Consider the following 23223-nt stretch of genomic DNA (forward strand, 5'->3'; position numbering starts at 1 on the left):
GTATGTAAAGCTACAATGTGTAAGATATCTTTGTTTTAGTCTGGCTCCAAAACATTATCTTAACATGGACACACTGACTCACAGTCTACTGTGGATGACTAGTGTAGTAGCAGAAATGACCCATTCTAAAACTTCAGAGGCTCAGCCTTCCAACTAGTCAGATAAGCTCAAATGGAATTTTGTTGGTATAAGCAACATTCTAGTTATTATTTATTAATGGTTCGTCAACACGGTCCTCATTGCCGGACTGCATTGAAATGGTTAGAAGGGGGAGCCTCTCTGTGAGACATTAGAATGAAACATCTCTGCTCTGCTGCCATGCTGGTCAATGAAACTCAATCACAGTAGACTCTGTAAACTCTAGGCAAAAGAGCCCTGTTTGGTATTGCACTTGTGTTTTGGTATGATGTGTGAGTTGGATTTGAGTGGGGATGGGTTGCTATTGCTGGCCACACCTCAGGCTCTTCCAAGCGGTCTGGAGAAATGCACAGTAAAATAAGTTACTAAACTCCAACACAAACATCATACTAAAACAAAACAAAATAAACAAAGTGCAATACCAAGCAGGGCTCTTTTGCCTGCCCGAGAGGTTACCGTTTGACGACATTACAGATTCTACCTTTAAGTGTGTGTTTGAGGCAAATTAAAGAAAAATCAGTGATCAGAAAATCTTAAAAGTTGTAGCTTCAATGAGCCAAAAACCAATTCCTTTCTTAAATGATATACTGTAAAGCTGTCCACTATGGCTAGAGTACAATATTGATAGATATACTGGTATGTTCATATCTTTCAAGGTTTTTCCATGAAAGAACGATCAAATTCTTTCATAATTCTATCAAATGATGTTATGAAAATGGAACAAATGGTCATTGAAAGCCTGAATGTTATACAGGCTGTTATCAAGATGCTTTCAGTGCAAATCCAATGCAAGCCTGCAACATTTTTGGCTGAGAGTGCAAATAAAAGTCCATGGGACCATCCAGAGCAGAACCTTAGCAACTACATCCTCAGACGATACCGACACTTGAGACATGACATGTAGAGATCATATCTAGATAAAATAGATGATGTGATAATGAGACGTGAAGCCAGCATGACATGTACAGATCATATCTAGATGATAAAATAGATGTGATAATGAGATGTGAAGCCAGCATGACATGTAGAGATCATATCTAGATGATAAAATAGATGTGATAATGAGATGTGAAGCCAGCATGACATGTAGAGATCATATCTAGATGATAAAATAGATGTGATAATGAGATGTGAAGCCAGCATGACATGTAGAGATCATATCTAGATGATGAAATATATGTGATATTTAGACATGAAGCCAGCATGACATGTACAGATCATATCTAGATGATAAAATAGATGTGATAATGAGATGTGAAGCCAGCATGACATGTAGAGATCATATCTAGATGATTTAATATGTGATATTTAGACATGAAGCCAGCATGACATGTACAGATCATATCTAGATGATAAAATAGATGTGATAATGAGATGTGAAGCCAGCATGACATGTAGAGATCATATCTAGATGATGAAATATATGTGATATTTAGACATGAAGCCAGCAGGACATGTACAGATCATATCTAGATGATAAAATAGATGTGATAATGAGACATGAAGCCAGCATGACATGTACAGATCATATCTAGATGATAAAATATATGATGTTGAGACATGAAGCCAGCATGACATGAATGTACAGATCATATCTAGATGATAAAATAGATGATGTGATATTGAGACATGAAGCCAGCATGACATGTAGATGATAAATAGATTGCTGCAGCTGGAGGCTGGGGTGCTGGAGGGTGTCTTAATGAACGCCGTTGTGCATCAAGAGGCAGCATGAGCAGCTTCATGGACCCCTCTGTTGAGCATGATTATCTGATCAGTAGGAGTTCCATGTCCTGCATGAACTAACGCCAAAGCTCCATTAGTCAAGGACAGCCGGTCCTACTTCGTGGTAAATAGAGGGAATACACAATACCATGTAGGCCAAGCAAGAAAGCACTGAACAAGGGAAGTAACAAAAAACTTTATTAAAAATAACATGTATGCATTCAGTCATACCCTATTTTCAATGATTCAAATCATGACCTATAATCTCAAATGTCATATGATTAAGTGCAGGGTTTTCTTTTTTACCATATCCAAATGAAACTAGTTCAGTTGAGAGGAGCTGGAAAAGGGATGAAGGGGGGTGCGTGAAGGTGTGTAGGAGGGGAGGGGGGTTCCCAAGGCACAAAAGCAGGCAGCAGTGTAGAGTCGTCAGTAGGGGTCATTGAAAGGGTAGTGTGGATGTCCTGCATCCCTGGGGACACTCTCTCCATCAACCTGCAAGAACCAGAGAGACAGTAGGCTAAGGGTGAGCGCTTGTGACGTGTCCTGTTCCTCACCGTCACCACAGCGGTTGAGGGATGGGGAATAATTTGTTTTGGACCATATTATTCACGGAGGCGGAATATTAGTCTGCAATTTAGCGGGATATAAGAGTTAATTGCGAGTGCTCTGTGCATTGCAGTGCTACTCGTCCGGGGTGTAACAGTCACAAATGTGCCTACTATATATTTGTATCACATCTCGTGCGTTTTAGGGAGCTGCGCCCTGGTGTTACGCAGTGTCGGTGTTCTATCTTATGCTCCTCGTTAGGATGAGTGTGGGGCTAGGACCATCCACGCTTTCGATGGTCTTGAAGGGACCTCAGGGGGTACATTTATCGGGGCTACGTGTTTGCTTTTCGTCCATTAGTCCAATAGGCGAAGCGAGACACGAAGCCAGTATGAAATATAGCGGTTATTCTATAACCCTAGTTATATGATTACTGACAAAGCGTCTTGCTTTTTCGGTGTGAAATTTGGGCTTGGAAGGGTGAGCATGGCCACTACACCTGGCAGTGGGCGTGGCTAGTTAGATGTAAGGTGCATGAAAAGTTATTTCAACGTGCGCAATAGGCGTGCGCATAGTCTAATAGGCGAAGTAAGATGCTTTGCCAGTAATCATAAACTAGGGTTCTAGAATAACCTTCATTCTAAAACTGAGCAACTGACTACATACTGCTGCAGAGACATGAGTTCATCAAGTTTACTTCACACAGTATAGACTACCTCCCAACATTAACCACTGGGGGGCGCTCTGAGGCTACTCACTTGGATCATTGGTACTATGTAGCGCCAGCCTTTGTTCAATTCCATTATGCTCTTCATCTCCTCCGCTTCAAGGGTAAAGTCGAACACCTGATGACAAACAAATGCAACGTCAACTGGCGCCTGTAAACGAGCCTCGTTCTTCAGGGTTAGGAGATGACTACAAGCCACATGCCAGTCACTGTCGCCTGTGGCTGGTACGTTTTGTTCCATCTACTCCACTAGACACTTTGGCGGTTAAAACAACCACACTGTTCCAAGGAAACTATAAAAGAAGGAAGGGTCATCAGGTCACTGTGTAGCACGCACATTAGTGCCAAGTGTGAAAATGTCCAGTTCGGCCGACGGCGAGTTGAATGGAATCAGCAGTCTCCTCTTTATGACCCGTCATTTAAACAGGTTGTTACCTCGGATGTCAGAATCATAGGCAATGTGTTGCATTGTTAATAGGGATGCTCGATATTGGCTTTTTTTACCGATACCGATATTCCGATATTGTCAAACTCTTAATTTCCGATACCGATATCAACCGATACCGATATATGCAGGGTTTCCCAGTCCAAAAAACTGAATAATTTCAGGTAACTAATAATTTCACTGGATATATATATAACAAATATTGTTATTGTTTTTTTTTTTTTTAAACCGATACCGATATTTTCTGATATCACATTTTACTGCCGATATCGGCCGATAATATCGGTCGGCCTATAATATCGGACATCCCTAATTGTTAACAAACTAATGTTTGATATATTGGTTGATGTATATTTCCTCAGATAGTTATATATACATTTTAATATAGGCTTCAATAGACCTGTTTGCTGTATACAAACCGTGTTCGAGCCAATCAGCAATATCAACCGAGTCACATGACTAAGTTGCCCTCTACCTGCGCGAGCTGCTGCGCTAAAATAATATGAAGGGGCTCTATGGAGAAACCATGGCACTCCCTTGACCAAAAGTTGTTTCAAACAAAAATGGCTGGATGTAATTTTGCCAAATCAGCATGGCTGTGAGTGTCTTTCACCTTTTACATATCTAGCTTTGGCATGGATTGATTGTTTAGATCGCTAGCATGGCTAACAAATGCAAATATATTGTAGTCTGCCCCGTTGTTCTGACCAGGATTACGTTCCTTTCTGCTCCGGTGATGCGTGCGCACACGGAGTCTGACATATACAGCGAACAGGTCTATAGAACTGGCACCAAAGTCTGGCATCAAGCAGAGCATAGAACACTGGTTTTCTGATGTGATGACCCTTCCTTCTTTTATAGTTTCTTTGCACTCTATTCTAAAATTATGTTTGGCAGGGATAAAGTCAAGTATCTGGTTAGTTTGTTTTGTCTGTTTTATTTAGATCCTCATTAGCTTTTGCATAGCAGCAGCTATTGACAAAACACATTAAAAAAGCAATTAGATCTAATCATGATCTAATTAAATAGATAAAAATAATTTAACATAGATATCCCATGTAACCTTACTCCCTAATGATGCTGTCACAGCGAACACTGGAACACCTGCATTCGAAAACCTCAACAGAACATTAAAATGTGAGAAACCAAGAAGATTATATTTGGTACAGCCCTATTACCGTACTTACTAAAATAATTCTTTTAATAATAATCTTTTTCTTTTTCAGCAAATTTTTATTCTTGCGCATTCAATAAAAGCTCTGCAAAAGACTTGAATACAAAAACATTTCATATATTTATTATTATTTAATCTCTCAACAGCCAGGCTGCCCAAAAAATGCAGTGCAAATGAAATTTAAGACTTTTTAATACCGTTTAAGGCCTTAAATTGAGAATCATGAATTTAATACTTTTTAAGACCCCGCAGAAACCATGAAAAAGTTTTCTGCCACAATTTCCTGCCAACGTCTCATATGAACACCAGAAAACCAACCTGCAGATTCTCTTTGATTCTGGACTCCGTGACACTCTTAGGGATCGTGACCACTCCTCGCTGTGTCTGCCACCTGCCAGGGATAACATTAGATTAGGTTCAAAGGTCGTCGTACAGCGAAAATAAGTTGACATCTAAACAGAGTTTGAGGTAACAGTAAAGTGCATAACAATATACAGTGTGATTAAATGTAGACAAGTGATTAAATCGAATATATAATGAAACTGTGATGATTAGGGATGTTATTATTCCTTTGCGCCACTAGGAACTAGCAAGAACAAGTAAGAACGACCATCTTGGATTACCTGCATGACTAACATGTAACCTGGAGTAAATAAAGGTGCTAGTGTTCATGATCAAGGACTCATCATTGAACCACCGAACAAAACAGAAGCTACTGAGTAATGTGCTATTCTGATGTATGCACAGTATTATGTACAATAATATACAATCAAATAGTATATACAGTGTGTATATATAAGCACCAGCCTAGCTTAAAACTCCGGGAGAGGTGTTTTTGGCCAACAGCTAGGCTAGCTGATCCGTATCCCTCCCATTCATTTGTGCTAAAAAACTGATAGCTTTCTACCGAATGCACAGAGAGGAAATTGGTATCCATCTTATTGTCTGACTCTGGAGAAGACCGTAAGCGCATTTCCCATAATGCTGGCGTGTTCCTCTAACTATTTCTGGCCAAGAAGTGTAGGTATAAAATAGTAATTGAACTACAATGCAGTGTTGAGAAAAAGACTGTAAAACTGTGAATGACTCACAGATGCTGATGACTAGGTACAGGTGGTACAGTCACTCACCTCAGGATGATTTGAGCCGGGGACTTGCTGTATTTGGTAGCCATGGTGGCAATGACCGCCTCGTCCAGCAGAACCGGCTCGTTGGGCTGTTTCCAGGCTCGGTCCGGGGAGCCCAGCGGGCTGTAGGACGTCATCACCAGGCCCCTGTCCCGACAGTGGGCCAGCAGCTCTACCTGGGCCAAGTACGGATGGCCCTCCACCTGCAGAACCGGGGAGAGACACACGTCGCATGTTAAAAGGAGCTGTAAGTGGTATTTTCTTATTAAAATAAAGTGTTCTACGTGTTAAAATAGTAGTTCTCCATTCATCGGTCATCACTGATATTATATATAGAGTGTTTGGTCAGTAACACAGGTCTCCCAGTCCCTCCACTCCGCAATAAACTGAAAATACATTTCCTAGTATCCTGTTCCTACTTTATCCAATCAGGAGAGAGAACTCCACACTGTAAAAATGGTCTGACAAAAATAAGAAATAAAAACTAGTTTTAAGCAAATATGTGCTTGAAACAAGTCAAATGATCTGCCAGTGCAGTAAGCAAATCTGGCTTGGCAAGATTTCTTGAAATAAGTACAAATATCTAGGGTTCTCTCTCCTGATTGGATCAACTGGGAACATGATACCAGCAGATTTTCTATTTACTACAGAGCGGAGGGACTGGGAGACCCACGTTACTGACCAGACCCTCTATATCAGTGATGGCTGTCAGAATGTAGAGCTATTATTTTAACATGTCGACCACTTATTTGAACAAATAAATACTACTTAGAGCACCTTTAATGTTCCAATTTTGACCCTAAATGACCGGAAGCTGCTGATGTTGGGTGACCTGATCTACAATGCTAAGCTAGTTTTGGCGTTTTTTTTTTTAAAACTGCTTAAAATTCTAAATCCACTGCCTTATCAGAGAGAGAAATGTATATTAGAAGACTTTGTTCACGGGACCACAGACGAAGCTAGGAGCGATCTATTAATAGTCCATTCATTTTCCTAGAGCTGCAGGAAAAACTGAAGTCACCTGTGAGTGGCCTATGCCCTGCTGCTCCCCTACCTGAAGAACGGTGGGCTTGATGCTGGCTACGGACAGGACGTCATCGATCTGCCGGCTGTTGAAGTTTGACAGGCCGATGGCTCTGACGAGCCCCTTGCCCACCAGCTTCTCCATGGCGGCCCAGGTCAGCTTGTAGTCCGTGTCGTCGTACAGCATGCTGCCGTCCTCTTTTTTGGGGAAAGGAACATCACCTCGTCTGGTGGGATCAGAGGAGAGAGGGGAACATGGTTGAGCAGGACTAAGGCTGAGGGAGGATGGCTGAGGGATGGGCTAGTGATACAAAAGAAGAGTGAAGTGTTGATGTTTCCATTTCTGCTAAATAAGTAGGGTATGTACATTTTGTTTGGTTTGGTAGACATTGCACTATGTACAGTATATCAGTGTACTGTATGTGTGTAGGGGCAGGTACAGTAAGAATCTTCTTCTTCCCGTTCCTTTCGGACATGGAATTTAGTGGATCATATTAAGATAAATATATGTACTGTTGGACTAACAATTCCATGTACGAATAAATATGATGAAGAGTGATGTGAACATTTTTATGTTTCTGTGAATTTTCAAACAAACAAATTTGATTTAAATATATTGTCATGTATTTAAATTAATTGTTCTTTGAGTGATTTGTCTTTATAAAAGGTTTACTAATTTAGATGGCATTATGTATTATTGTACGTTAGGGTCCCAGGGAGATACCAAATGTATCTTTTGGGTCCCATGACGCAAAGGTTTGGGAACCCCTGGTCTATGGGTCTATTAGGGAATTGATGTATTTGGACATTGTGTATTTGGAGCTTTCGACAGCTCGCATACATGGAGCAAACGAGGCAACAATTACAATATGGAATAATCTGACGGTACAGTTGAAATCCACTGTAAATTGAGGTAAAATAGTGGTGGTAACTCAGGGGGGTGGGTAGTGTTATAGAAAAAAGGCATGTTTCTCTGTTCTAAATACATATTTCTCTGTACAAAGCTTTAACTAGTCAAGACACTAGGCGACAGTCTTAAAAGAACACGCCAACTTTTGGGGAAATTTGCTTATTTGCCATCTACCCTGGAGTTAGATAAGCAGATGCATACCCTTTTCTTCTCTGTGCATGCATTAGGCTTAGGGAACAGATGCGCCGTTAGCCTAGCTTAGCGTCATTCACTAGAAGTAGGTGTGCCAGTGTAGCCTAGTTTCCAACAGTCACGAAATACACTCCAAATACAACTCCCGTTTTTCAAAAAACAACAGGGCTTTTGAGGTGATGAAATCACTGCACCCAGGCAGCAGTGGTTCGGCAAAAAATTGTTCAGAGTATATTACTGCTTAGGAAACAAAAATGTCTAATTATAATAAATGTTTTTCTCCACGTGGTAAATACACAGGTCACAACATGTTTACAGGAAAGTTTTGGAGTTGTATTTAGAGTGTATTTCGTGACTGTTGGGGGAAAATATTCCACAACAGTATAGGGTGGGTTTTTAGTAGGGATGGGTACCGAATTCGGTACTTTTGAGGCACCGAACCGAAACACGTCGGTACTACCGAGTATCGAATCAAGTGAGAAACCGAAAAAAAAAAGAAATTATAATTTTTTTTTTTTAATTTTTTTTCTTCATGTCAACGTTCACACGCACAATATTGTAGTTATTTGAAGTTTGGATTTCTTTTTTTTACGACTGAGGTAGGTAATTAAATTTCTTGAGACTAAAGTACCGGAAAAAAGGTACCGTTGGGTACCGGTATCGATTCACAGGTACCGGTACCGGTATCGGTTCAAATGTGAAAGGTACCCATCCCTAGTTTTCTTTTCTTTCTCTACTTATGTAAATCTTTATTGTATATTTTGAATAAATGTTTTTTTTTTCATTTTCATTTTCATAAAAGTGAACTTTATTTTGTAATCGTGGGTCTATTAGGAAAGCAGGGTCTGAGCTGGGAGAGGACGAGTGGGTCTGCTCACTGGAAGGCATAGGGCCAGTGGATGAGGTACAGGTCCAGGTACTCCAGTTTCAGGTCCTTCAGGGTCTTCAGGAGGGAAGGCTCCACGTCGTCTGGATGGTGCCGGCTGTTCCACAGCTTAGACGTCACAAACACGTCCTCTCGCCTCAGAGCCTGGTAGCGCCACAAACACACAGGATGCGTCATAAATTCTGACATTTTGACCACGGTTTGATTTAATCAACAGAACTATGTTTATATGTCAGTCATTTTTATTTTATTTTGATAAACCTTTTGAATAATATCACGCAGTAATTTCACAGATTGATGCCGTTTGATTTCACATTTCCATATCAATGCATCATGATGTTTAAAAAAAAGAAAATGATAATAATAATTCTAAGTAGCCTCTCCTGAGAACCTTGCAGTATCTAAACCCAGGGTGGGAAATCAAAAACCAGCACAATACTGAGGTTCCAGTTTTCTACGAATTTCGTATACTCTTTCACTAACTAATAACACATTTCATGAAACTGCCTTCCCCTTTCCCAAAACTCTAAACACAAAACACTTCTCAAGCTACATACACAAAACCTCAGTCTCTTTTCAAAACCAAACGATCACACCAAAACAGTTGCCCATATGCTCAAAAGCTAACTTTGACACCAATATCCCTCTCAAGGCCTTCAAAAATGTAAACAGTATTAACATCATTACACAAAACAACAAATAATTTAAAACACAATGTTCAGAGTGTGAGAATGTTCTTTTTACAGTTTACTGTTCTTAAAATATATGTATTGGGCATTTATAGATTTGTGTGGTTCATAGGAATAGTATGTAAAGAATTTTTATGATTGATTCGACTCATTTTGCACATCAGAGTTTCAATGTGCAAAACTCTTACTGCACAGAACGCTATACAAGTTTCTCAAGTTTTCAAGTTTCTTTATTAGTTGTCATACAGAAGTACAGAATACTTTTATATAAAATGCTTTCTGTTTTGCTCCAGAGATTGTGCTAGATACAAATAGATAAGTATAAAATAAGTATAGTAAGTATAAAATAGAAGTCAAGTACGTAGACAAAAGTGTTCAGTATATATACAATGTACAATGCAGAGTAGAAGTAACTGAGTTACAATACAATATACTATACAGTACAAAGCAGAAATGGGATGAGGTACAATTTAGGTAAAATTTACAGTAAGGTGTAATGAGGTATGGGTTGTAGTGCAAATTGTTTACCAATAAATATAAAGTGTGTTTAGGTGTTCTAAAGTGGGTGCTGCAGTGAGTTGTTTGTTTAAAGTGACTATACTGTTAACTTTGGGTTAAACATGTAATATAGCATGCAAAATAAAAATACTAGTGTCAAATCAGATAATAGTAAAATGCAAAAGTTTATCACAGTACAAGAACATTAGATATTTCAAACAATTACAGTATGTTACAGTTTTTCACAATTGCTTACGTAAGTCATTGCTGCATTTTCAATATACAACAGTCATCATTAAATAATGCTGCCAAACTAAAACCTTCTGATCAAAAAAGAGATTGAAAGTGTTCTTTGGTCATAATGCAAAATGCTATACTCCTAATCTTGGGCTCAAAATATGTAATATATAGCATGCAAAAGTTAAACAACTTAACCAAATTAGATTATATGTCATGCTAAAGTTTATCAGTGTCAGAACAGTGGATATGTTCATTGTTGAAGTTTACTGTAATTATTGGTGCATTTTCAAATACAAAAGAAATTACTAAGAAAATACAGTTATCACAACTCAATGCAAACATGTTTAAACACTACGGAGAATCCATTACACACAACAACACTTTTGCTGATTGTGGCTATCATTTTGCATCACATGAGCTTCAATGTGCACATTTGACCTAACAAGGCCACTGGCCATGACAACATCCCCTCCAAATTCCTCAGAGACTCAGCAGCCGCCATCACCCCAGTCATCACACACATAATAAACCTCTCCATAAAACAGGGACACGTCCCCAAGGACTTCAAAATTACAAGAGTAACACCCCTGCACAAAAAAGGCAGTAAATTAGACCCAGGCAACTACCGCCCTGTTTCTATCCTTACCTCCATCTCGAAAGTCATGGAAAAAATTGTATACGAACAGGTCGAAAAATATCTTGCGGAAAAAAAATCTAATCTACAAATTCCAATCTGGCTTCAGAACATCCCACTCCACTGACACATGCCTTCTCTATTTAAACGACCACATCAAACAAGAGGTGGACGCGGGCAAATACTGCGGCATGGTCATGCTAGACCTACAAAAGGCCTTCGACACTGTCAATCACACCATTCTGATTGACAAGCTAAAAGCAATTGGTTTTGATAGTCTATCAGTGAGCTGGATGCAATCCTACCTGGAGGGGAGAGAGCAGATGGTGGAGGTAAACGGTACCCTATCCCCCCCCCCCTCACAGTAAGCTGTGGTGTTCCACAAGGAAGCATACTAGGTCCGCTACTGTTCCTAATTTATGCAAATGACATGTCGTCAGCTTGTGACTGCAACTTGTTCTTGTTTGCGGACGACTCAGCCCTGCTGGTCTCTGACAAGAACAAGTTACAGGTTGAAAAAACCCTCAGCTCGGAACTAAGCAAAATCTGCATATGGCTCGCTGATAACAAACTATCATTACACATGGGCAAAACAGAGTCCATTCTCTTTGGTTCAAATAACAAACTCAGCAAGACCGACGGCTTCTCAGTTACAGTGGGTGACAATATTGTCACAAGGAAAGAAGATATTACCTACCTGGGTTCAATCCTAGAGGCAAATCTTTCCTGTGACAAAATGGCATCCAATGTAATAAAAAAAGTCAACCAACGAACTCGATTCTTGTACCGGATCTCCTCACTGGTAAACAAGAATACCCTGAAGACTCTGGCAGGAGCACTCATTCAAGGGTACTACGACTATGCTTGCACCTCATGGTACCAAAGCACCTCAAAGGCGCTAAAAACAAAATTACAAACATCTCAAAACAAACTGGTCAGACTACTGCTTGACCTTACTCCTAGAACCCACCTCACCCCTGCCCACTTTGACAACCTAGGATGGCTTAGAGTAGACGACAGAGTACAGCAACTTGCAATGGGCCTGGTCTACAAGATACACTACACGACCAAGGTACCCATGTACATGTCAAAATACTTCCCAAAGGTCAGTAAATACCACGATCACAACACCAGAGGGAGCTCCACAAATCATGTTAAACCCAGATTCGGCTCAAACAAGGGACTAAACAAGTTTCGCAATTATGCCACATCAATGTGGAACGCCCTACCCAAAGCTGTAAAGGAATGTGAATCACTACCCACTTTCAAAAACACTCAAAAAACACCTACGGGAGACTGCAATTCGAAACTGGCCCCTGTAAATGTCCTAACACAACCCCCCCCCCAGTTTTGCTTGTACAGTTGTACAGTGTCCCCCACCCACCCCTCCTACCCAACCTCCCCCCCCACCCAACCCAACCTCCTCCAATGTACAGTACCCCCCCCCCCCCCCCACCTACCCAACCTCCTCCAATGTACAGTTTCTACGTCAAATGTATATACTTCTTTTCTGGACTCTTTTCGTATCACAAACAGTACTGTATTTGCAAATCTGGTACGTCATAAATGTATAGATGTAGCAGTACTGTCTATCTGTATGTCATATATGTTACGATGAATTGAAAATGGGGGACCCTGATGTAAACAAGACGAAAGTCTTTCTCTGGTCTGCATCCCCTTAACAATTGTATGTATTGAACTGTACTGTACCCATTCTGCAATCGGTTAATAACGTTTTCAATCAATCAATCAATGATCAGAGATGTTTGCAACATGTGTTTTAGTAGGACAAAATGTGTTTAGAGTTGTGAGAAAGGGGGATGAGTTTTGTGAATTGTGTCTACAGGTGAAATGTGTTTATGGTTTTGGCAAATGGGGGCTCGTTTTATTGAATGTGCTTAGGGAACTGGTCATTTGGTTTAGGGTATTGGGTTTTGTGTTTTAGCAATTGTGAAAAACTGTAACGGTTATTTTCAGGTAACCATCATTTTGAGAGTTCCTTTTCTGTTCAAAAGAATAGTTTTGCTGGTAAAATAGCGAAAGTGTCTTGATACATTTGAGTTTTGAGGCCTGTAGGCAAAAGGTTAATGTCCTTCCTTCCCTGCCCAGCAGCAGCGCCCTCCGTTTCATAGCTCTATTCTGATTGGCTGCTAAACATATTTTGGCCATACTGATTTCATTTTCTCCCAAACACGAACACAAACATTTAAACACGATACAGCGCAACTTCCTAATCCAATAAATGTTTAAGACCTATCAAAATCATATTTAAAACCTTTAAATGCCTAGAATTCTGATTATTAAATGTAAGACTTTTTAAGACCCCACAGGAACCCTGGTGACAAACACCACAATGCATTTTGGATGGACAGACACAGGTACAGATGGAGGGTGTGGGGAACCTGTGACCTTAGCTGGTTGGCTTACCTTGCCAGGCCCGAGCGTCTCCTCTAGAGCCTCTCCGATCTCAACCTCGTTGCCGTAAATGGAAGCACAGTCGATGTGGCGATACCCGTTCTGCAAAGCCCAAATGACCGCCTGCTTCACCTGAGATGTTGGAGAGGGAAAGAAAGAGATAACCATTCACGAGAAAATCAAACGTTGTGCTCTCAGGGACTGCTAAATGTCTTTTTGTCTTGAGACCTGGCATGTAATAATATTCCCACCTTCTACAGTTAATAAATATAAACACATATTTTACAGTTTATAAATATAAACATATTCTACAGTTGATAAATATAAACATATTTGACAGTTGATAAATAAACATATTCTACAGTTGCACTGGATACAGGGTTGCTACTTTCTAGTACATATTTCTGCAACAATTTCTATGACTTATGCAAGACATGTAGTGCAATCCATGATCAATTGTCAGTGTCTATGTTTAACTGGAGGCCTACATTTTGTTGTTGTTATTGAATAGATTTAAATTTCCCCGACGCTGGACTTGATTTGACTAACTATTGTCTATCATCTGAACTTCTCAGGAAATTATATGTGTATGCTTTTATTTTTACAAGGACAAATGCAGCCACAATGACATATTGCAAGCAACTGTCCGCTGTGTTCTAGCACAGTATTTGAGCTAATCTTAGCTACTTTTCAATACCCGTCCTTGGAGAAGGTTGGTACACATGTACAATACCCTTGCTCAGGGGCACTTGGACAGAATTGCTTGGGTTATTATTCCGTTAATAAAAAAGGTATCTAGATCTACCAACAGCCAAACTTGACGCTGAACATGTTGACGTTGAAACAAAAGAAAAATGGCCAAAACTGACATTTATAATTTTCCATAACCACAATGTTTCTGCTTTTAAAATGCCAAAACTTTTCCGACTTTGTGGGTTCATAAAATGTTTGTGTGAGCTCTTTCACCCAAATGAGGTAAAAATTCTGGTCCAGATCTACTTGATCATTTTATTCTTTTCTAAATCCAACAACTATAGGGAGGAAATGGAAACAAAGACAGGCAGTACAGGAAACAGAGGCAGCTCTTAGGCATACAGACATTGGACCTCATGATTGAAAGTGTACATCAACTATCATCGTAAGTAGTTTGTAAGAACAAATTTACGAAAGATCTTCTCCGGATGCCTGAATGCGTGAAAAGGTGTTCGTAAATGGCTAAAGTGTGCTCAGCTGCGCTCCCCTGAATGAAGAACGTCACTCATTCTTAAACTGAAAGCGCATTCTCGTACACCTGAATTTGCATACAGAAACACCCCGCCAGCTCCTTATAGGGTTATGCACAGGACCGTGTGTAAAAGCGCGAAAGCAATTTGTGATTAGATTCAAATGTATTGTCATTATAAGTACATTACAACGAAAATAAGTTTGGCATCAAACCAGAGTACAAATGTAATAGTAAAGTGCAATAGTAACATACAATGCACAGGTGTTTAAACTGGCTTTAAAATATATAAATACTACTGAGTAATAGTGCTCATCAGATGCATGTACTGTACATAGTTGTAGTATTAATTTATGTACAGTGATAGTATAAAGACCCTATAGTAGACTAGTGAGTCATACTGTAGAACATGACATCTTAGCGTGACATTTTATTTAGTAGTGTCACTATGGGTACAAGGCCACCCAAAAGAAGCGGCATGGGACGAGTTAACAGGTGTCAGGAGAGGAGTGCAGAGCGGCTGAAGTGAAAAAGAAATGGGGACATGTGACATCAGAGGTCCGGCTTCTCAGTGCGGGCTCCAGGGTATTGCACAGGTCTTGGTACTCATCGCTCTCTGCGAATAGGTCCGCATGGCATTGGTCGCGGTACCAGTACTCACTCCTCAGTGCACGATCAGCTATATCTTCCAGCAGCAGTAGATATGCCATATTGTGTGTGTGTGTGTGTGTGCGCTGAGCGCAGCTGCCCAGGAGCGCGCAGCTCCGTATGCACCCTCACCAAGCCTCCTGCATCAGGCTGCTGCATCGTTGCTAATAAGCTATAGATTTATATGGAAATCGTTAAAACTTATCCTTCGTGTCGGTTGTCATTTGTGTGGGTTCAACTGCGTTCAACAGTAAGATGAGCAGTGGAACCCCACCACCCCAGCCAACAGCATGCACACTACCTATGGAGACATCAGCCCCAACCCTGACCATCACTAACAGCCAGGTCAGGAGGCAGCTCTCCAAGATTAGTGTGAATAAGGCCAGAGGACAACACCAATCCCAGGGTGCTCAAAGCATGTGCGGAGCAGCTGGCAGCACCGCTCCAACATCTCTTCAACCTCTCCCTGAGGCTGGAGAGGGTGCCCCAGCTCTGGAAGACCTCCTGCATTGTCCCGGTGCCCAAGAAGGGACGACCCAGCACCCTCAACGACTACAGGCCAGTTGCTCTGACGTCACACGTAATGAAGACGTTTGAGAGACTGGTCCTGCAACATCTCAAGCCCCTGGTGTGTGACTCCCTCGACCCCCTGCAGTTTGCATACCAGGCAAACATCGGGGTGGAGGACGCCATCATCTATATGCTCCACAGAGCGTACACGCACCTGGAGAAGCCGCGCAGCTCAGTGAGGATTATGTTCTTCGACTTCTCCAGTGCCTTCAACACCATCCAGCCGTCACTGCTAGCGGAGAAGCTCCCTGTGATGCAGCTGGAGCACGGCTTGGTGGCCTGGATCAAGGACTACCTCACTGAGACCGCAGTACGTTAGACTAAAGGACAGTCAGTCTGACGTACTGGTGAGCAACACCGGCGCCCCCCAAGGAACTGTGTTGTCACCCTTCCTCTTCACCGCAACTCAAGCGGGTGCCACCTGCAGAAGTTCTCCGACGACTCCTCCATCGTAAGCTACATCACTGACGATGATGAGGAGGAGTATAGAGCCCTGGTGGAGAGCTTTGTGGGGTGGAGTGACAGCAACCACCTCCAACTCAACACCAGTAAGACCAAGGAGCTGGTGGTGGACTTCCGGAGGGGCAAGAATTTGTTTACACTGCTTGTGTTGTTTTTACTACCTGTACCCCCCCCCCCCCCCATCCCCCATGCTGCTATGATGCCTGAATTTCCCCAAGGGGGATCAATAAAGGAATATCTTATCTTATCTTATTATTATAATTATTTAATTCCGAGGATGTCTATAGAATCGACGTGAACGCAATCACCAAAGATTTCTCCCAAATTAAGCCCTTAACCTCTTAACACATTGGTTGCCAACAACGAGATTTCTCGTTATTGGCCGCCATGCGTAGGTTGCCAATAACGAGATTTCTCGTTATTTAATCGTTATTTCTTTTATTAGCAATTTTTCATCCGTCCAGCCTGACGTTATCATTGGTAATGGCTCTGAGCTCGAAAAGGGCAAATACCGCCCCCTATCGTCTCCCGGATGGTAATGCACATCATTGGATTGGATTGAGTGAAAAAGTGCATCAGAGAAAAACTCCGGTCCAGGGTTTCCCCATCTCTGGCAAGCAGTGTCTGTTACCAGATTCACTGGCGAGGCTCGGAGCAGCTTTCGATAATGCGTTTCGGACTATAACGTTGGATCAATAAACGCGATCAATATTTGGAATGCCGATCAGGAATTGGATTCATCTTTTTGCAGAACATCTGATCTGAGGTAAGGAATCTATGTTACCAGTTTTGGGTTAATCAGAGTTGTTTTTCACAGCGTTCACAACGTGTGTGTGTGTGGCGTTAGGCGCCGAGCGTGGCACGAATAAATGATTTTTCAGCCCGCTTTTGTATCGTGCATAAGAACACAAATACTCTCGATAATCTAGCATTTATTTGAAAACTATTCATAAATCAGCCGGAAAATGACAACGTGTTTTGTGTATTCCAGTAAATGGCTATTTTCGCAGAATCTTTTTTTCTTTCTAGAAATCTCCAAAACTATACTCTTATTCAAAACGGTATAAAACAGAAATGTACTGATGAAAAAACAATCCGTTTCGTACATGTTGACTGCAAGCAAGTCATTGATAAGCGACGGGTGTATTAGACACATAGCCATAATTTAAGATATAGTTTAATCGCTCGCAAATGTGCTCGTCCTCCCATTGATTAACGTGCTGGCATCCAAGCGATGAATAGTCATATCCGGCTGGCAACCAATGTGTTAAGCCCGGAGCCCTATTTTCTGAAAGTAAATGGAATATTGCTCCACTTCTACAAGCTATTTGCATATTCTTGGTATCTAGGGACATCTATGGACCTCAGTGAATGTATTCCCAGTGTCAGAAATATTGTGTCTATTACTAGGCTAGCTTAAATTGTGATGAAACAAAGGAGACTATGAATAATTTCTTTGCATCTTTGACAGTGAATAACACCATGCTAAAAATGACCAGACATGGGAGACTGCCACTGATCTCGTTCAGTACCTTCTTGAGATCATGTGTACAAAAAAATCTAAGGAAATGAATAAAGGGAAGATGATTAAACAGAAGGTTTTGTAGATACAGTTCTGAATTCTCCCATCCGGACCAATGCAATTTGAAATATTATTATAGAATATAGAATAGCAGGCTTATAGATTACCTTATTATAGCCAATTCGCACATTTATGGATTGTGCCAAATCTTATATTTCAAATGCCCATGTTCAATTTGGATTTAGTATCACCAGGCATGCATAAGAACTAGGGATGCTCGATATTGGCTTTTTTACCGATACCGATATTCCGATATTGTCCAACTCTTAATTTCTGATACCGATATCTACCGATATCAACCGATATCAACCGATACCGATATATGCAGGGTTTCCCCGTCCAAAAAACTGAATAATTTCAGGTAACTAATAATTTCACTGGATATATATATAACAAATATTGTTATTGTTTTTTTTTTTTTTTTAAACCGATACCGATATTTTCCGATATCACATTTTACTGCCGATATCGGCCGATAATATCGGACATCCCTAATAAGAACAGATAATGAAATCTACTGTATGTACAGTAGCTTTTTTATTTTTGCCAGGGTGCCACCATTTTGAAACTAATTTCAAATCTGATTGTTGCTACATGCTAGAAATAGGGGAGACAAACTAACTGCGCTCCCACATATGCCAATAACGTTAAGTGTTGTGGTTTATTATCCCGAGTAATAAGAGATATTAAAAATTCATACAGAAGTAATTTGCTTGAAGCCCCATAGAGGCCTTTGGGAAGTGTCGTTCGGAAAAATTCCAATGCTCATCGAAAGCTCTCGGTGTCCTCTTAAAAAAACTACAATTCCCGACATTCAATCTTTCCAAAATGGTCGACTTTCGCGACCAAAACAATAGAAAAACGAAAACGAAGATCTATCTAATAACACTTTAACCTATTGGTAAACTAACGTATTGATGATAATCTACATTATAAGTGCTGTTGTGACATGGTTATGATGTTTAATGTTTATACGTTTGAAAAATAAAACGATACTTTTGTCAGACAGTCAAGACAGATTGATTTATGACGTGATGTCATTTGCAGTCCGCCGATGGACCGCACTGGTGGAAGAGGTTAAGAACCCGGGCGCCCACCAGTCGGTTCTTGTTCTCTCGTGTTCTCTAGTCCGTTGGAGCATGAGGTCCATTGTAGGTAAGGTGCAACAAGGCCAGGGGGGCTTAGGGCAGTATGGAGCAAAACAGGTCCCACAGAAAGGGATGGAGCAGGTACGTTGACAGGAGGAAGTAGTGAGGTGTACAAAGCCTGTGGCTCAGATTAAGCAGGGACAGTGGATGAAATGGGAAAGTGCGAGTCTTGATTATAGGGGCTACATACAGTATGATGCGCTGCCATCACCACAGAACATGTGGGTAGATGGGGACCGTCATGTCCATTGTGTTCAGAGACGGCAATGTTGAGGCATATTCTGTCAGACTGTGAGACTAGTCTTTCTCAAGGTCGGTATACATGGCGATAACCAGGTTTTGAGTACAGGTGAATTCAGGATGTAAGAAGAGTGGAAAGTGCAGTCATTCAATTAGTCTGCGAGGGAGAGAAATATAGAGGTGGTAGGTTTTTAGGCAGGCATGGGTCAGGCCAGCTAAAGGGAGCTAATGATTGGGAGGCGTCTATGCCTTCTACAACGCCGTTTGGTTTCCGGGTTCCTCTGAGTGACGCGCAAACAGCCAGCCTTCACCGAGCTCTAGTTCATCATCATCAACATCACCGTTTCTCATACGGTTAACGATTCAGAAACAATCATTGCTCATCTCCGTGTGTTTATGTCGTTGCAGATGCTCAACAAGGTGGGTTTGATACGCAGTCATGGCGGCAAAAGTGTCTTTATCATTTTGATTAGTTAACGTTATCATTAGCAGGTAAGTTATGAAGTCATTGTTTATCATAAAACCAACAGCATGACTGGCTCGTCTATTCTGTGCTAGATCAAGACACTATTTCAATAATGGATGACGGTGCGGAATTATCTTTTTAAAGCAGAGTAGGAGTAGAAAACAATTCATGAAAGTAGAAGATATAGGTGTGCAACCTCGCTAGCTGACGTTATATCTACAGAGTACTAACTGTTCTCGGTGGCGTGTATGCTTTCACCGTCATCCATTATTGAAATAGTGTCATCTGCAATGACATAAACACACAGAGATGAGCAATGATTGTTTCTGAATCGTTAACCGTATGAGAAACGGGTAAATATTTACGAAATCTAAGTGATTTTCCAACCTCGGGGTTGATCTCCATCGAGTTGGTTAGAACTAGAGCTCGGTGGAGCTCGGTGATGGCTGGCTGGCTGGCTGGCTGGCTGGCTGGCTGGCTGGCTGGCTGGCTGGCTGGCTGGCTGGCTGGCTGGCTGGCTGGCTGGCTGGCTGGCTGGCTGGCTGGCTGGCTGGCTGGCTGGCTGGCTGGCTGGCTGGCTGGCTGGCTGGCTGGCTGGCTGGCTGGCTGGCTGGCTGGCTGGCTGGCTGGCTGGCTGTTCGCGCGTCACTCAGCGGCCAATCAGAGGAACCCGGAAACCGAACAGCGTTGTAGAAGGCATAGACGCGATTGGGAGATGCAGGTAGATTTTGGAGGGAAAACTCATTCCGCAAGAAATGTGTTAGTTAGCACTAACTTGAGGCCAGACCTAGTCTTATGGTCTGCTAGTCAGTGGCTAGTTTATTTCCCAGGTGCCCTGAGAGGAGTCAGTGGAGGAGGCTTATGAAAGGAAAGAGCTTAGATATGCAGAATTAGCAGCGGTTCTGAGCAGCTAGGATGGAAAGCTATGTTTGACAGACGTGGGGTGTAGTAGGATCGACTATATCACTATTGGGAGAGTTGGGGATTTGCGAGCGGAGTTTGCAAAGGCTGTAAAGGAGATGTTGGAAGAAGCATGGATTTGGTTGAGGAGAAATAATGTCAGTTTGGGGCCAAAGTAAACAATGGGTAAGAGTATTCTCTGTTGTTTGTGTTTCATGTGTGATATTGTTATTCGACATGAGGATTCATTAACACAAGGAAGTTCTGCATGTGGCTAACATGGGCAGTGAGAGCTGGTATGGAGGTGGTTCTAGGACGCCAGATCTGTTGAGCCTTCCTGAGGTGTCGTGGGCCTAACTTGACAAAACACTGTGAAGGGAGGTACCCACTTGATAACCCTGGTGATACTATATGCTGGCTCTCACTCGCCTGTCTATCTATATGTTGGGTTGTGCTATTTGAATGACTGTAAAGGAGGAAGCGTGTACCTTTCCTGTCTCACTCTTCCACGTTCCCAGTCCGATCAGGGGCATCTTCCGCCCCGTGTTGAGAACTGCAAAGTCATTCATGGCTCTCGGAACCACCTTAAAAACAAGGCAGATCAAGAGACATCAGTCACAGTCCAAAAGAGGTGTGGTTGTATGGAACACCATCTCAATTGTTAGGCGGACAGTTAGGGCTGGGCGATATGGCCAAACTATCACAATATTTCTCTTAGTTATATTCGCATTTGGCAGTATTCAGTTTTCCACTAATAATTATGATATTAGGACATCTTTTTTATGTCTTTATTTTTCGTAATACAGTTGTGGTGCTTATTCATTCAAATGGTATATTTTCTGTTACTATTTTAATACTATTTCAAGGACCTTTTGATTAACTTAAAAAATATACACAAAGTATGTATATATTTTTATATTTTCTTTTTTACAATTCATAGATTTTGTGGATGAGGATCATGAGGGTATTGTAAAAATCCATACCTTGGCATGGCTCCATGACGGTATACCTGCATATTTAGTATTCCTCCCAGCCCAACGGACAATTTACTTAAATAAATGGTAAGAACGGCCTTGCACAGATGCAAATTAAACATATATAGCCTACATCCAGAACTGCCATGTACAGTGTAAGCACACACTGACCAATCACAAACAAAGGTATTAGAATTAGGGATGCCCCGATCGATCGGCCAGCGATCGGTATCAGCCGATATTCAGTATAAATATGAGATCGGTGATCGGTGATAATGCTTTATTTTCGCCGATCGTTAAAACCGATCGAAAAACATGATCCAATTCTTAGCGGAGATCTCACTCGCTCCCTCTCTCAGACACACAGAGCTGCCTGCAGGCCCCTCCTCCTCCTCCTGCCCCTCCCGCACCCGTGTAAACACGGGTCTAGTCTAGTCTAGTCTAGTGGGACCTCTGTGAGCTAACGTTAGCTACCGTTACAAAATGACCCAGTCAACTATTCACTTTTTTTTTATTATTATTATTTTTTAAACAAACATGACAACATAAAATTAGATATAAGCATTAATTAACAGTGCACATCCAATGAAATCACCATTTAGATAAATGTCTTATACAAGATATACACCTAATACCTGCCATCTAATACCCTACATACATATGCTCCTGCTCGCTACCCCCCCCCCCCCCGGACCCCCCATTGGATAATCCATCCATTATCATTCGCTCCTAACCAGGCATTACCATTATATGCTAGCTTTTATTCTCTCCACCACTTCTAACCACATTGTCATTTTGGATTCATTGAGACCCAAAATTCTTGCTGTAGATATTTCTAGATAAATCACATCGAGATATGTAAGAATCCAGACCTTCCGGCACATTTTTTCCGGTTGAAACCATCGTGATGCTATCAGCTTTTTAGCCACCGTGATAACAGATAAAACCAATCTCTTTAGCTGTATAACTGCACACTCAAAAACATCATTCAGCAGTAATACAGAGGGGTGTACAGGTATATTCAGAGTTAAGAGATTTGATAATTGCTGGGTCACTTCTTTCCAGAATATCTTAACTGGTGGGCAGTCCAGTACATGTGCATAAATGTCCCCTCGTCCCCATTTGTACATAAGGAGCATTTGGAGTCTTGTTTAAGACCCATTCTGTTCAGTCTTATAGGAGTCAAGTATGTCCTATGAATATAGTTCAGATTGATTTGTTGATGGTCCGGGTTCCTTGATGCAAGTCGAACATTTGCCCAGGCTTCTTGCCAATCAAACTCTATTTCCAGGTCTGGTATATCCCTCCTCCAGACTGATTCTAGGTGGAGGATTTCATACGAGGACGTTAGTAATTGATGATAAAAATCTGATACAAAACCTCTCAATGTCTCTCTTTCATAGAAGAATTTGTGGTATCTGTGGTGTACAATTGGTATCCTTAATGGAACACTGTGAGCCTTCAAACATAACAATAACTGTGCGTAAAAATAATATGTGGAACCGGTGAGATTACATTTTTTGTGTATTTCCTCATAACTACAAAAACCCTGTTTGTTGAAAACATCTCCTAATGTGTGTATGCCCGGCTTTTCCCATCTAGGGAATCTTATAGGTCGTTTTCCAATCAGGAGTGCATT

The 23223-nt window shown here is 41.3% G+C and overlaps 1 protein-coding gene across 1 annotated transcript in view; it reads right to left on the reverse strand.

Moving 5' to 3' along the window:
* Positions 1-2043: 2043 nt before the first annotated feature.
* akr1a1b (aldo-keto reductase family 1, member A1b (aldehyde reductase)) overlaps positions 2044-23223 on the reverse strand; it is a 34011-nt gene continuing 12831 nt past the window's right edge. The window contains exons 2-9 of the mRNA XM_084309915.1: positions 21099-21194; positions 13385-13504; positions 8889-9040; positions 6940-7135; positions 5889-6088; positions 5077-5149; positions 3171-3257; positions 2044-2358 (exon numbers count right to left, since the gene is read on the reverse strand). Of these exons, the coding sequence (XP_084166041.1) occupies positions 2293-2358; positions 3171-3257; positions 5077-5149; positions 5889-6088; positions 6940-7135; positions 8889-9040; positions 13385-13504; positions 21099-21179 (975 nt within the window). The 5' untranslated portion in view covers positions 21180-21194 and the 3' untranslated portion in view covers positions 2044-2292. The remainder of the gene's footprint in view (positions 2359-3170; positions 3258-5076; positions 5150-5888; positions 6089-6939; positions 7136-8888; positions 9041-13384; positions 13505-21098; positions 21195-23223) is intronic.

Source organism: Notolepis coatsorum (genome assembly GCF_963971535.1).
Source record: "Notolepis coatsorum genome assembly, chromosome: 3".
NCBI classification, from domain to species: domain Eukaryota; kingdom Metazoa; phylum Chordata; class Actinopteri; order Aulopiformes; family Paralepididae; genus Notolepis; species Notolepis coatsorum.